Source organism: Papio anubis, chromosome 9, assembly GCF_008728515.1.
Source record: "Papio anubis isolate 15944 chromosome 9, Panubis1.0, whole genome shotgun sequence".
NCBI lineage: Eukaryota > Metazoa > Chordata > Mammalia > Primates > Cercopithecidae > Papio > Papio anubis.
Genome location: NC_044984.1, coordinates 46,258,630 through 46,274,856, shown reverse-complemented (window position 1 = coordinate 46,274,856; position 16,227 = coordinate 46,258,630). Strand labels below are relative to the sequence as shown.

The 16,227-nt window shown below is 40.7% G+C and overlaps 1 protein-coding gene and 1 long non-coding RNA gene across 5 annotated transcripts in view; one reads left to right on the top strand and one right to left on the bottom strand.

Moving 5' to 3' along the window:
- The window catches only part of LOC103875755, a 50,248-nt gene that overhangs the window by 20,758 nt on the left and 13,263 nt on the right, over positions 1-16,227 (top strand). The window contains exon 3 of the long non-coding RNA XR_002515649.2: positions 5,759-5,813. This is a non-coding gene — a long non-coding RNA (uncharacterized LOC103875755). The remainder of the gene's footprint in view (positions 1-5,758; positions 5,814-16,227) is intronic.
- SLC4A8 (solute carrier family 4 member 8) overlaps positions 1-16,227 on the bottom strand; it is an 83,216-nt gene that overhangs the window by 60,937 nt on the left and 6,052 nt on the right. For all 4 annotated transcript variants that reach the window (XM_031650485.1, XM_031650482.1, XM_031650484.1 and 1 more), the window contains exon 2: positions 6,088-6,169. In XM_031650485.1, coding sequence (XP_031506345.1) covers positions 6,088-6,169 — 82 coding nt within the window. The remainder of the gene's footprint in view (positions 1-6,087; positions 6,170-16,227) is intronic.

Here is a 16,227-nt window from a genome sequence, read left to right as displayed (position 1 = left end):
AGAATGGAGAGCTTCATCAGGAAGACTTCCCCGAGAGGGAGACTTGATGGGAAGAGTTGCCAACTCTTTATCTTCTTCTTTTCCCAGCAATGGGGTTTCCTAAGGCTGCACTCAATTTCCTTGATAGTGCTCTCCACTTCCAAGTCAGGTTAAAGTGCCTTGGGTGCCACTCTAACACCTTTCTCTATTTGTCTCTCCTTTTATTTGACCTCTCTGTTTTCCAAATTCCAAAGTGATAAAGCAAAATAAAAAAGAAACAGTAAGGATTAGAGGATAAGATGATCAGAGATCTGCTAGAATGTTAAGAGGCAGGAGGATAAAATGTTTAGTATCCGGTGGAATTGCACTTCTTACCCTCCTGTCTCAGGAGAGTCTTCTGTTGCCTCGTGTATATCTCAGGTCATTTTTAACAGGCAGATCTCTGAACATAATGGAGTCATCTTGCAACTTCATAGAAACAGAAATATAGAGCCAGAGGAGGTCATCTGCTAAGATGTGGGATTCCAGACCCTGACATTATCAGTATAAACTATAAAAAGCATATAGCGTGAAAATACTAAACCGAATACCATCTTAATAAAATATCATTTGTTAACTCATTATGTTCCATTATAGTATGTTAATGAAATCCCTGTAGCACACTACTGAGACCAACCCAGGTGGCATTAGCAGCAGACTAGAGTCAAGCAATTGTGCCAGATCCTGTCCCAAGGGCTGGGGATACAATAGTGAACAGAACAAAGTTTTCAGGACACATATTCTGGTTGGAGGAGGTCAGAAATGAAAACAAAAAAAACATTTAAATATTGATTATTACTACGAACCAAATACGGTGCAATGCTAGAGTGTCTAGGGAAAGGGGTAGGATGGAGAAGGGAGACTTTAAGATGATTAGAGGGGACATCTGAGTGATAAGAGGGAGAGGCCATGAGAAGACCTGGGAGAAGAGTGTTCCAAGAAGGGGGAAGATTAAGTGCACAGGTCCTAAGGTGGGAATGTGCAGAGCTGGTTCTGAGGCAAAAGGATGGCCAGTCGGGCCAGGACAAGGTAGAAAAGGGAAGGAAAGGAGATGTACAAGGACAGAAAAACAGGCAGCGGCAGTTCATGAAGAATCTATGGGCTGTAAAAAGCATAATTAGATCCTGAACAACCACTTCAGGCCAGCCACAGAGGCCCACACCTGTAATCTCAACACTCTGGGAGGCTAAGGAAGGAGGATCATTTGCATTCAGTAGTTTGAGACCAGCCTGAGCAACATAGCAAAACTCCACCTCTATAAAAAATAAAAAATTAGCACAGGCATGGTGGAGCATGCCTGTAGTCCCAACTACTTGGGAGGCTGAGGTGGGAGGATCACTTGAGCCCAAGAGGTTGAGCCACGATCACACCACTGCACTCAGTCTGGGTGACAGAGTGAGACCCTGCCTCAAAACAAAACAAAACAAAATTTAAAACTAAACAACCACTTTGGCCTCTAAAATGATGACCTGGGTGTTGTAAAATCTAGTACAGCTAGATAGAGCTGGGCTTAGGTTAAGAACAGCCTCAGTGAGAGGTGACTTTCAGTTCTTCAATAGAGACATCCCAACCATGGGTTTCTTCTTCCCAACAAATCCCGCAAAGGATTACTGGCCAGGCTAGAACCTCTACTTCTCCTTGCTCCTTGAGCCCATTCCAAATACTTTCACTGGGCTCACACTGGTATATGGCTAGTATTATTTAATTTTAAAGGAGAAATTGAGGAGGCAGTGATTGGATATTAGAAACTGCATTATTAGATTCCATGTTACTGGTTTACATTACTCACTGTCACTATTAAAGTAAAACAAGGAGGCCAGACCAAATGACTTCCCGGGCTTGTCCAGATGACGGCTAGTCCAGATTCTAACGTTCAAGTCCTGTGAAAGTTACAGGCTAGGTTATTCTTCAGAAAAGACACAATGGCTCAATTGTTCTCACTGTCCTGACTTACTACTGCAGAAAGGGACCACAGAAGGGGCTTAGTAAATGTTTGCTGACTGAATAATATATGGTTTTGCTTGGTATCTAAATTCCCACTATGTATGTTTGAGGCATAATGGGGAAGACATCCTGTAGATGCCTTGAATGGTTCTGTAGGAAGTAAGGTAAAGCTTACTTTAGTACAATCAATTCTCATGAACATTAGCCAATCACAATGCCTGCCTTTTGAAAATATCAGAGAGACAGGCAAAAAAGAAGTCAAGTTCGGCAGGGGGTCAGAGCTAAGAAGGACCAAGTGGCTGTTAGAAAATCAGGCATCATTTTATAGTGTGGGGGTTCTAAAGCAAGGATTTGGATTTTGTGAGAAAAATTGGCAGAAAAGATGACAAACAGACACTAGGAAATGAATATAGCACCAATAAAATCCAGTCCATCTAACTGGAATCTGGCCATCCAGTGACTTCATTAAACTAATTCTGTGGTCACTTTGTTGGCCATTCAACCGCTCTTTGCCCCGCTCTTCTACCTACCAACTCGCCCAAATCCCATTTCTTCCCATCTAACTCCCTATTCTTTTTTCCAAAAAGGGTCAAACCTAGTCTTTTGGAACTATCTGCGTGCAAATAAAGTATTCCAATTTAGTAAAAATTACGGGAAAGATGTAATTTTACTGTATATTTAAAAAATAAGTACATATACACATGCAGAGAGCAATCTTTAGTGAACTGGCAATGAATCATGTGAAGCAGGACAGGAACCATAGGTTTGACCTACCCTGCAAATGGAGATTGGGCCTACCAAGGTACAATGAAGTACATGCACACTGTTTACCCAGCACTCACACAGAGCTCATTAGCACATACAACAAGGTGCTCAGCTCCTCTGGGCTTACAGGTTAACTCAAGCCCAGAAAGTGTTCTGTGTGACAGAGCAAGAGTGCCTCAAAAAACAAACAAACAAACAAAAACAAAAAACCCATATTCTTGGACTAGAGGTTGTTGTTTAATATAAATAAATAAAATGGGGTAAGGCAGTGATTTACAGTTTATGTCATGTGAGCAGAAGGTATGAAATAAAGGGGAAGGAAGACCTGGAGATTTTTTTTTTGCACCCAGCACTCACACTGAGCTCATTAGCACATACAACAAGGTGCTCGGCTCTTCTGGGCTCATAGGTTAACTCAAAGTCAGTAACTGCGGAGGTGAATCTCACATGCCAAGCAGCTGTAAGCCTTTTTAAAAGTTATAAATATGACCAAATAGCTCTTACCCCTGTTAAAAACATATTAGAAGAGTTCATTAATCTAGTAGTTAATCTGGAATAATGATCTGCCGGAAAAAATGGAAAAAGCCATTCCTCTAACTAAAGCAACTGCCTCTTGTTCCTCTGGGACTGGGAAAGTCCACTGAAGCACATCATGGACTATTGCTCTTCTTGAGTTTATCTTTGGAAAGTGTTCTGATGTTTCCTTTGACTCTTCCCACATATTTAAAAAAAAAAAAAAAAGCAACATAATGGCTTAATCCAACTTCTCTTACTGATAGAATTAATTTATGCAAAAAGACCCACACTTAGAAAGTTTCTAACAATGTGCACAGACTAAATCTCAGAAATAGTTCTTAAAATGGGGTAAAGATAGCCAGGCATGGTGGGACATGCCTGTAGCCCCAGCTACTTGGGAGGCTGGGGTGGGAGGATCACTTGAGCCCTGGAGGTCAAGGCTGCAGTGGGCCAAGACTGGGTCACTGCACTCCAGCCTGTGTGACAGAGCAAGACTGCCTCAAAAAACAAACCAACAAAAACAAAAAACTCATATTCTTGGACTAGAGGTTGTTGTTTAATATAAATAAATAAAATGGGGTAAGGCAGTGATTTATAGTTTATGTCATGTGGGCAGAAGGTATGAAATAAAGGGGAAGGAAGACCTGGAGATTTTTTTTGCAGCCACAGAACCTTGTATCATGGCATGCATATTGAATCTGAACACAATTTGCTTCTGTGTTCCATCAAAATGGTACTCATTTTATTCTATGCCTTCAAGAGATAATACTACCCTGAGAACAGCCTCATTGAGTCCTAGGGCTGCCTTCAGAGTGAGTCTGGGTGGAACCCACAGCACAGCCAACCCTACAGCAAATCCCAACTTTCTCTTCTCTTCTCCAGAGCTGGTCTAGAAGCACATCAGGCCTGAGATCCGGTTCTAGCTTGTCCACCATTTGCATGTAATGCTTTTTTTTTAAGTGTTAACATAAATAAGCTTCTAGTTTTCAAAAAAGTCTGTGTACAAAGGACCATCTCCCAGCACACTATGCACTAGTAAGGCTATCATCATAGGAGGCTTTCTTTTTTAGCAAAGTAGAACATGCATAAAGAACAGATGATGTCATCTGGAGAAGCTGCTCCCACTGCCTGATCTCCATGGATGGAACCAGTTATTAAGATTCAAGAGAGCTTGTCCAGGTTTCTTATTCTACTCCCAAGTAGACAAGAGTGTTCATAAATGGTTACCTCCTTGCTGAGGGCAAAGGTCCAATGGTGCTTGCTATAGGACAACTAAACTGACAGCAACGTGGCCCCAAGATGCAACGAGAGGGTAGAGAGATCCCGGGATTATCAGAACAGAAGAAAAGGCAAGAGCAACATACAAAAATTGTATTTGATGGGGCAAGATACTGAGGTTGGGTGGTTAATGATAGTTACTGTCCTCCCTTGCAGGCTGTGTGGCAGAATGAAAAGAGCAGTATTCTCTCCCCAGCCTCACTTGCTATTAGGCTCGATGACCTTGAGCAGTTTCCTCATGTGTAAAATAGGGATAATGATACCTACCTGCCTGGGGTGCTATGAAGATGAAAAGGACAACTTGTATAAGGTGCCTAATCTAATGCCTAACATTCAATAAATGTTAGCCTTCCATTCCACACCCTTTCCTTCTCCCACTCCCTCCCAACTGCTGCAACTCACATTTTCTCTTCCATTTGGTCAAAATAACTTGGAAAACTTCACCTTGGTATACCCAAACACCACTGACCTCCACAGAGCCACCCACCATCAGTTCTCATGGTAACAGACCCAGAGGCTGAGTCAGCCTCTACAGCTTCCGTTCTCCCCATCAAAAGGACAAGTTTTCTCTGGAGGTTGTACAACTTTGATGAAAAAACTGTCACGGGAACAGGCAGTACAGAGAGAACATTTCACATGCTGTCTCAGGCATCAGAAAGTTGCTGTTTCATAGCCTTCAACATTGCAGGGGATGCTGCAGAGATTTCACAAAGGCTTTTGAGCCAAATGTGGCTTCTCATTAAAGCTATACTGGACATGAGCCTTCCTCTAATGAAACTGAGCATCAACACTGATAATCAGAAAACCATGGCCAGGTGTGGGTCCAACTCCTAACACTCCTAACACTCCTAACACACCAGCTAGTCCCCAAGGGAAGAAGGAAAGCAGGACACCACACAACGGTCATGTGGGGAGCCGGGGGTGAGGTGTAGAGAAAGGAAGAGCTGAAATAAGGTAAACTGGATAGAGTGGGTCATCCAAAATGCCTCTTCCTTCCTTTCCACTTCAGCTGGGCTTTTACATAACTTTGATGTTATGAACTCCAGAGTATGTCACAGGTGTGTTCCTGTTTTCCCTCTTGTTTAGATGAAAACACCAGGCAGAAATGGGTATAATTAGAATAGAAACAGCAAATTTTGGAAATGGGATAAAAATAGGGTTTTATAGCCAAACTGAGTTTTTAAAACTATTTGTATTTTATTTTCTCTTTAAGTTTTGTATATATTTGTATTTCCAGGCAGTTGTCAAGAATCAACGCACTGAATTGAATACATCACATTCTCAAAGAACAGGTAATTTGTTAATATTTATATTGGAATTCACGGTGTTCAAAGCACTATCCCCTATGTGGGCAATTAGATCCTAATGACATCCCTATAAGGTAGTACAGGTATTAGTATCCCCACTTATATTTACCAGATGAGGAAATTGAGGCTAAAGGAAATCAAGTGATTTTTCCCCAAGGTCGTACAGCTAGTGAGAAAGAGTTAGGACACAGAGCCAGGTCTTCCCACACCAGGCTGCCCCTCACCAATTTCCCTGATTACACAGCACAGCAGTTCTTACCTTCCAGCTCTTCTTTTTCATAGTGAATGTTGAGAATTGTACTGGTTCCACCCTGATCCACCACAGCTTCTTCATCTGGTCTCTGTTTAAACACAAATAAGTAGTCACAGTAATACACATACCTCATTGAAATATACAAATCTTGTGTATGCCAGATCCTTTTGAGATACTTATGGGGAAAATACAATGGTTTACATGCATTTTTACATCTGAACTTCACAATACCTTTTAGATGCAAATATGGCAGCCATTCTCTCTCTCATTTTATAAATGAGCAGACTGAGACTCAGAGAACATTAAGTAATGATGACGCAGGGTCACGAATGTCATAAAAGGCAGACCTAGGACTGAGCCTAGGTCTTTAAAAAAAAAAAAAAAGAGAGAGAGAGAGAGAATGGGTCAACCAGGCTATATTGCAGTGATACAATCATAGCTCACTGCAGCCTTGAACTCCTGGGCTCAAGCAATTCTCCTACCTCAGCCTCCAAAGCAGCTGGGATTACTAGGACATGTCATGAGCCCAGGTCTTCTGGCTGTAAAACTCATGCCTTTTCCACCTCCACACTCCATCTATACCTCTGTGTAACATGCTGGCATTTTGCAAGTGCTATGAAGCAGGTTGTCCCATTTGCTGTAGATTGGTCTCCTTGGCCTCTTTGCAGCATTTGAGCCTGTTTACCACACACTGTCCTTGAAATTCTCCATCCTGCTCCTCTTACCAGGCCTCCTCTGTCTCATCCTTAGGCCTTTTCTTCCTCTAACCGTAATTTCCAAGAAACAGCTCTCTCTTCTTTGTTTTCCTCACTTGAGACTTACAATTTCAACTGCAATCTGAAACTGTGGTTCAGTAATTGATAAGCCACTAGGATGCCACACCTCAAGAATCATGTGTCTAAAACCCAACTAACTTTCCTTCCAAAACTAACACCCTGTGCTCATTTATTTATTCCTGCCAATGGCTCATCATTTATTAGCCCACAGGTGAAGTTTCAAAGTTACTTATTCATCCATTCCACATGTTTTGAGTGCCTACCATATGCCTTCAGGTAGCTAGTTCCCTTTTCTTACCAAGTCTTTCTTCCTTTGCAATTTCTCTAAAAAATTAATTTTCTTCTCTCATCCACTCTTCACTACATGCTCCAACCCTTTAAATCATATTAGGCTTTTTTTTTTTTTTTTTTTTTTAGTGGAACCACACCCACCTTCTTTACTTAGTGCTGCTCTCTCTTCCTGGAACTACCATTCTCTCCCTGTCACTCCCACCACCTGCCATCACCTTTGAGAATGATCAAAAAGATCATCCTCTCTTTGATCTCAGCCTCAACACACTTACGTAGAAGCCTTTCCTGATTACACACCCCCACTTCCAAACTAAGCTAGGTTCCCCATTTATATACCCTCACAGCGCACTGCAATTCTCTTAGTAATAAAATGTCTTGGCCGGGTGTGGTGGCTCACACCTGTAATCCCAACACTTTGGGAGGCCAATGCAGGTGGATCACCTGAGGTCAGGAGTTCAAGACTGGCCTGACCAACATGGTGAAACCCCGTCTCTACTAAAAATAAGAAAATTATCTGGGTGTGGCGGTGCATGCCTATAGTCCCAGCTACTCAGGAGGCTGAGGCAGGAGAATCACTTGAACCGGAGAGGCAGAAGTTGCAGTGAGCTGATATCGCACCATTGTACTCCAGCATGGGCAACAGAGTGAGACTCTGTCTCAAAAAAAAAAAAAAAAAGTCTCCTCTGTTCCTTGAGGAAGGAACTACATCCATCTTCCTCGCCACTGTATCCTAGCACCCAGCACAGACTTTTCACATAATAGGTGCTCGATAAATCTTTGTTAAAAGACCAAATACACAATTCTCAAAAGACAAACAAATAGTTAACAAATATATGAAAAAACGCTCAATGTCACTTATCATCAGGGAAATGCAAATCGAAACTACAATGAGGTATCATCTCACTCCAGTTAGGATGGCTATTATCAAAAAGACAAAATATAACAAATGCTGGCGAGGATGTGAAGAAGAAACAACCCTTATACACTGTTGGTGGGAATATAAACTAGTACAGCCACTGTGGAGAACAGTGGAGGTTCCTCAAAAAACTACAAATAGAACTACCATATAATCCAGTAATCTCACTACTAGGCATTTATCCAAAGGAAAGGAAATCACTACATTAAAGAGATATCTGCATCCCCATGTTTATCGCAGCATTATTCATAATAGCCAAGATACGAAATCATCCTAGGTGTCCAACAACAGATTAATGGATAAAGAAAATGTGGCATGGTCGGGCGCGGTGGCTCAAGCCTGTAATCCCAGTACTTTGGGAGGCCAAGGCAGGCGGATCACGAGGTCAGGAGATCGAGACCATCCTGGCTAACACGGTGAAACCCCGTCTCTACTAAAAAAAATACAAAAAAACTAGCCAGGCGAGGTGGCAGGCGCCTGCAGTCCCAGCTACTCGGGAGGCTGAGGCAGGAGAATGGCGTAAACCCGGGAGGCGGAGCTTGCAGTGAGCCGAGATCCGGCCACCGCACTCCAGCCTGGGCGACAGAGCAAGACTCCATCTCAAAAAAAAAAAAAAAAAAGAAAGAAAAAAAAAAGAAAATGTGGCATATATACACAATGGAATACTATTCAGCCATAAAAAGGATAAAATCCTGTCATTTGAGGCAATATGGATGGAACTGAAGGACATTATGTTAAGTGAAGCCAGCCAGGAACAGAAAGTTAAACACTGCATGTTCTCACTCATATGTGGAAGCTAAAAAAAGTTGATCTCATAGAAATAAGAAGTATAACAGAGAATATTAGAGACTGGGAAGGCAAGGGGGAAGAGGGTAGGGAGAGATTTGCTAAAGGATAAAAAATTACAACTGTATAGGAAGAGTAAGTTCTAGTGTTCTATACTACAGTAGGATGACTATAATATAGAGTTTCAAACAGCTAGAAGGAAGATATTGAGTAACCTCAACACAAAGAAATAATAAATGTTTTAAATGATAGATATGCTAATTACTCTGATCTGATCACTATACATTAAATGTATTGAAACATCACTATGCACCCCAATGAATATCTACAATATTACTTAAACATTACTTGTCAATTTCAAAATAAAATTTAAATGTTTTAAAAGAATGAATATAATGGCACCTATCCTATCAATACCCTGAATCACAAGACCCTGAATTATTTCAAAAAAACTCTTAGCTGATTTCCCTGGCAATCTATTTCCCTTCTCAAACCTGCAACTCCAGCCAAGCTGACTGATCCCGAGAACACTGTGCACATTCCCACCTTCATGCCTTTGCTCATATTGTCAGGTCATCTAGTCATCTAACATCCCACTTCCCCAAACTCTCCAGCACATTAAATCCCCACCTCTCCTGTATCAGTCCGTTTACGTTGCTATAACGGAATACCTGAGACTGGGTAATTTATTAAGAAAATAGGTTTATCTTGGCTCACAGTTCTGCAGGTTGTACAGGAAGTGTGGTGCTAGCATCTGCTTCTGGTGAGAGAGTCAGGAAGCTCACAATCATGGCAGAAGGCAAAAGGGAAGCTGGCATATAACATGGAAAGACAGGGGACAAGAGAGAGGGGAGGGCCCAGACTTTTAAACAACCAGATCTTGTGTGAACTCAGAGCAAGAACTCATTCATTACTGTGAGGATGGCACCAAGACATTCATGAGGCATCTGACCCCATTACTCAAACATCTCCCACCAGACCCCATCTCCAACATTGGGGGATTACATTTTAACATATTTGGTGGGGACAAATAGCCAAACAATATCACCTTCCTTCTAGAACCCCCTCAAGTTTCCAGCTTACTGTTCCAAAGTTACTATTTTGTAGTTATCATCTATGCTCCCAAATAAGACAACTCTGAACACAAGGCAATCCATTTTCCCAATGAGAAGATTCAAATACAGTTTTTGAGGCCAACTGGAATAAACAAATTTTTAGGGAAGTAAATAAAATAGTCTAATATCTACTTAGGATATTTTATTTATTAAATTAGCTTTATAGACACTTAAAATTATATATTATTACCACCATGGAAAAATGGAGACTCCACAATATAACGTTAAATTTAAAAAGCAAGATGGAGAAAACTGTATGATTTGCTACCTTTTATCTAAGAAAGGGTGTTGGAACATAAGTGTTTGCTTACATTTTAAAACAAATAGGCTGACCACGGCGGCTCATGCCTATAATCTCAGCACTCTGGGAGCCCAAGGCAGGTGGATCACTTGAGGTCAGGAGTTCAAGACCAGCCTTGCCAACATGGTGAAACCCCATCTCTACTAAAAATACAAAAATTAGCCGGGTATGGTGGTGCACGCCTATAATCCCAGCTACTTGGGAGGCTAAGGCAGGAGAATCGCTTGAACCTAGGAGGCAGAGGTTGCAGTGAGCCAAGATTACGCCACTGCACTCCAGCCTGGATGACAGCGCGAGACTCCATCTCAAATAAATAAATAAATAAATAAATAAATAACAAATAAAAGAAGAAAAAGTCACAAAAGATTTTTTTACATAGTTACCTAGAGAGGAAGGAGAGAATAAGATGCAAGAGACAAAGATAGAAGCTAGACTTTTTTGAATATACCTTATTTTGTCAATAATTTACATAACGTAAAATTAAAAATTTTAAAGTAATTCCCCAAAATCAAAAACAAAATGAAAACAAAGGTCAAATTGATAGTGTAAATTCCAAGAGAAATTAATCTAAGTAACATTAAAACATAATAAACTGACTGAACATCCTTAGTGGCATATACTCGAAGGACAAAGAAGAATTTTAAAAGATCTCAAACTGCTTTTGGTTATCTTATTTTTGGTTGTAGTGCTGGTGTTGGTATTCTGAGGCTTGTTGTATGTTGTGAGATAAAACAAACAAGTAGCTATGTGAACTTATTCTGTCACTCCCAATGCGGCTGAGGACTGGGATTCTTGGCAAGGGAGAAAGGAGATACAGTTTTAAGACAAAAGGTAAATAAGAGCCATGCAGTCCTAAATTTGAATTGGAAGTATCAACAATAATATATAATGTGTTTTTATATTTTCTAGCTCTGCCCACTCAAAGGCTTAGAAAAAAATGATCAATCAGTAGCAATGAGTATAATTAGTACCTACATTATAGTCTCTTAAAATACTATTTTGTAATAAAAGGAATCAGAGCTCCTTGGAGAAATGGTTGGTCATAGGTCCCAGCCAGGAAATGTACAAGGTAAATCTAAAACATCTTATTATGTTAGATACTAAGGAAGCACTCAAAGACAACAAGGGTTGTGTCCTAAGGACTCAGGAGCCAATTTAAAGGGGTCTCTTGCCAAAAAATAGGACAATTTGAGCATCAGTAGGGTAATGCCTACAACAGATTGACCATGTCAATATGTTAAGATTGATGAGTTCACTTCACAAGGTCACTTTTATTTTATTTGTTTATTTATTTATTTATTTTTAAAATAGAGAGGTGGCAGAGTTGGGGGGTCTCACTATGTTGCCCAGGCTGGTCTCAAACTCCTAAGCTCAAGTGATCTTCCTTCCTCAGCCTCCCAAAGTGCTAGGATTACAGGTGTGAGCCACCACACCTGGCCTCACACGGTCACTTTTAAAATTAACTAATTGGTCACATTTGGAGGATAACACTAATGAACCAACTCATTACTTTGAAAACTGGCAAATAATTTATCTGGCGTTTCCTAGATAAACTATACCATAGAGTGGTACCACAGAGTAGATGAGAAAAGCTTCTCATTATGGAAGAGAATAAATGAAAAGGGAATGATGGAACAAAACCATTTTGCAATCCCTAATGGATTGCACTGATTTTCAACAGCCACTAACATCACAAAGAAGAGACAATCAGACATTGTATGCCTCCTAATGAGAGACCATATCACCACCCATGAGGTAATCTTACCAATTAAATTGTCCCTGAATCTGATCAAGCCTCTAAATCCAAATACCAGTTTACTGAAAGTACAATAAAACACAGTTCCTTGAAAAACACCACTATGGGAATACAATCAGCAAAATCCAGACTGTGTCCCCTCAAAAGTTCTAGAAGGATGGGTACTGTGTCTTATATTCATCAATATCTACCCAGCACCCAGTACAATGTCCAGCACATGGTAAGTATCCCATACATTTCAATGAATGTTTATTAGTTTTATAAACTCTTTGATAATTGATCAGATGTTTTCTCATAAAACTATATATATAAATAATTATATATATGAATAATTATTCATGTTGGCTCCCCTACTGGTTTTTAATATCCAGAGGATAGGAATCAATTAATTATAATACTTGGTACTGTCTTCAGACACCTGACTTAGTAGAGAACACAGTGGGAATCCAGAGGAACAGAGGGAGGGAGGGTAGGAGAGATGATTGATTTCTTTAAAATTGTAACTGCAAAATATAAAGAGCAAGGTCAATCATCTGAAAAATTCAGATTGAAAAACTTTCTTGTTGTTTGTTTCCTTAATTTAGATTGGTTAACCACAGCCTAAATTCACTGAATAATTGTTCATCCATTTTCTTTGTCTTGCCAAAGAAAACAGAGCCACTGTCAATAACCATTAGCGAAAGCATTTGAAAGGTCAGGCTTGAATGTGAACGTGTGGACTTTGTTTGAATCCTGGTTCAAATAAAGCAAGTATTTTTTTTAAAAAACCTACAACGTATTCGCATAAATGTAAACAACTAAATGAAAATTTGATTATATTAGGAAACTATTTTTTCAGTATAATAATAATCTTCTGTGTTATTGCAGTTATGTCGTTTTTTAAAAGAGTCTTTAATCTTTAGGGCTACACACTGAAATTTTTACTCATGAAATAATATGTCTGAGATTTGGAGATAAGATGAACATAGATGAAACAAGATTGTGTGGCCAGGCTCTGTGACTGATGCCTATAACCCCAGAGCTTTGGAAGCTGAGGTGGGAGGATCGCTTGAGGCTAGGAGTTCGAGACCAGCCTGGGTAACATAGTGAAACCTCGTCCCTACAACAAATTCAAAAATTAGCTGGGTGTGGTGGTATGGGCCTGTAGTCCCAGCTACTCTGGAGGCTCAGGTGGAAAATTGCTTGAGCCCAGGAGTTGGAGGCTCTAATGAGCTGTGTTTGCACCACCGAACGCCAGCATGGCCAACAGAGCAAGACCCTGTCTCAAAAAAAAAAAAAAAAACAGAAGATGTGTTCATTGTTGAAGCCAAGTCATGGGTACATGATGACCCACTATGCAAAAATCTCTCTACTTTGCTATATGCTTGAAATGATCCATAAATTTCAGGCACATACAAAGTGTGTTTGAAATCATTAAAAATGAAAAGAAAGGAACATCAGGTCTCTTTGGTCTGTGCTTGCTGCAGATTTCTCACAAATTAGCTATTATTTCCTCTGACACTATCATTTATTTATGGCAAAAAAGATCTCTCAATTGTGGTCCATGGATTTCTAGGGTGCTTGTAAACGGGCTTCAGAGGATCTGTGGGAATATGTGTGAATGTGCACTTTTCCTGGGAGAGGGTCCATAACTTTCATCAGATTCTCAAAAGGGCTTGTGACTCAGAAAAGATTAGAATCATGAGAAACACATTATATAAGCTTAGGAGAGAAGGGAAAGGAAAGGAGAGGTGAGAGGAGGGGAGGGAAGGGGAGGGGAGGGGAGGGAAGGGGGACGGAAAAAACCCTATTTCTGAGTATCCTCTTTTCTGAACTTCCTCTTAGTTCACTGATAATGACCCACTACGTAAATGTGAATTGACTTGAGTGCCTACCTCAAGGACTAGATAGATAAAAAGAACTAAGAGGGTTAAATACACATTAAAATGCTGAAATTGCAAAGCAAGCCTTGAGAGAGAAAGCATTGTTATGAGCCTTGAAAAATGAATGAATTATAACTGAGTAGCAGACCAGATTCTCACTTACAGTAAATGGAAATTAAAAGGCACGGGCAGAGCTAAGTCTTACATAATGGCCCCAGCTCCTGGAAGCAGCCACAGAGGTTACAGGGGACAGGGAAGGTGGGGAGCAGAGCCCACCTCAAGCTCTCTCTCTAACACACTTCCCCTGAGGCTCCTCTCTGGACCTGCGTGGTGGTGGACCTGCCCAAATGAATCCCACCTCCTTTCCTGCAGTAGGTCTCAGACTTTTTACCTCAAAGAACCCTCTCATCTTTTTCAGTGTTTTCAGAGAGTATATACAATACCATTCTACTTCACTCCCACCGCTAACCCTGCCAAGAGCCCTCCCAAAAAAGTCATTCTATTGAGTTCTAATACATTCAACTATTTAAAAATCAACAAATATAGAGATGATTTCCAGGGTTTGTTTGTTTGTTTGTTTTGAGACAGAGTCTTGCTCTGTCACCAGGCTGGAGAGTGCAGAGGTGCCATCTCAGCTCACTACAACCTCCGTCTCCCAGGTTCAAGTAATTGTCCTGCTTCAGCCGCACGAGTAGCAAAAGTGCTGGTATTACAGGTGTGAGCCACCACGCCCAGCCATTTCCAGGGTTTCTAATCAGCAAACCAAGGTAATACACTTATATACCTCACATTGTGTTTTACATATATTGCCTCACTTAATCCTCAAAACAGTTCTAAATCAAGGCTAAGATCTCACAAAAGCTAAGTAGGATAAGAACTCTAATCAAGTCTGTGTTCCTTACTAACATTAGTAAGTCAGTATGCTAAGACTGCCAAAAGCAAAGAACCTGGCCATTTAGTCAGAGGGACTAATCAGGGATTAATGCCCACAGTTAAGAATAGCTTAAGATCCACATTATTACTTTCTTAAATCGTTAGCGCTCCAGAATCCTGCACCCCAAACTGCCCTTTACTGACCAGACCTCCAATAGTTCTTCATCTCCTTATTCACTTCCATCCTCCTCTTTATCCAGCAGAGCCTCGGAATGCTGGCCCTTTGGAGAGCCCATCACCAAATCTGACCCATGGGTCCCCAACTCTCCAATGCCCTCAAATACTTTCTCACTGAATGAAAACACCCTATAGAAAAAAAAAATCCACGAGGACTCATGCAGCTGTTCCAGACTTCCTCTTCTCAGTGGCCATGAGCTCCTGAATACCCATGAGCTTCCCATTCTAACTGTTCAGCAGCCTGCCAGAGGCTTAAAATTCCAAAACAGCTCTGGTTTCTCAGTGATTCTTTTGCTGAACCCCACTTGGAGTCACTCCTGTTCAGTATAGACTACTAAATAGTACACTGTGATAGAGAGATTAATAGTCCTCTAAAGAGATGCACATCCTAATCCCTAGAGTTTGTGAATATGTTGCCTTATAATGGCAAAGAGGAATTAAGGTTGCAGACGGAGGTAAGGTTGCTAATCAGCTGATCTTACAATACGGAGATCTTCCTAAATTATGAAAACCATTATATAATCTCAATGTAATAATAAGGATCCTTAACGTGAAAGACAGAGACGGAAGACTAGAGTCAGAGAAAAATCTGATGACAAAAGTAGGTTCTGAGAGATGCTATGTTTCTGGCTTTGGAGATGGAGGAAGGGAACTATGAGCCAAGGAATGCAGGCAGTCTCTAGAAGATGGCAAAGGCAAGGAAACATATTCTCTCCTAGAACTTCCAGAAAGAAACAGTCCCACCAACACTTTGATTTTAGTCCAGTGAGACCTGTATCAGATTTCCGAACTATAGAAGTGTTAGATGATAAATTTGTGTTTTTTTAAGCCACCAAATATGTAGTAATTTGTTATGGCAGAAATTGAAAACCAATACATATATTATGACTTCCTGACTACCAAGACCAGGATCAGTAAACTTCTTACTACCTATGGGAAACAACCAACCTCTCCATTATCTAAGATCTGTTGCTGTTACCTGGCAGCAGATTTAGAATAGACATGATCGCTTTTCTGTGTCCTGATTACTACCATGACCCTGTCTACCCTTGCCAAAGCAAACCATGAGCTAAGACAATTACCTACAGATTTTGAAGGAAGTAAATTTGCAGTCTGAATTGTCCCCAATTCTCTGCTCAAGTCTCTGCTTGGCAAGTCTGCCCACATCTCTCCTACTGAAGCTCCCCAGCAGATCTGGGAAAACCAGATAAAAAGAATGCCCACAGGTTCCCC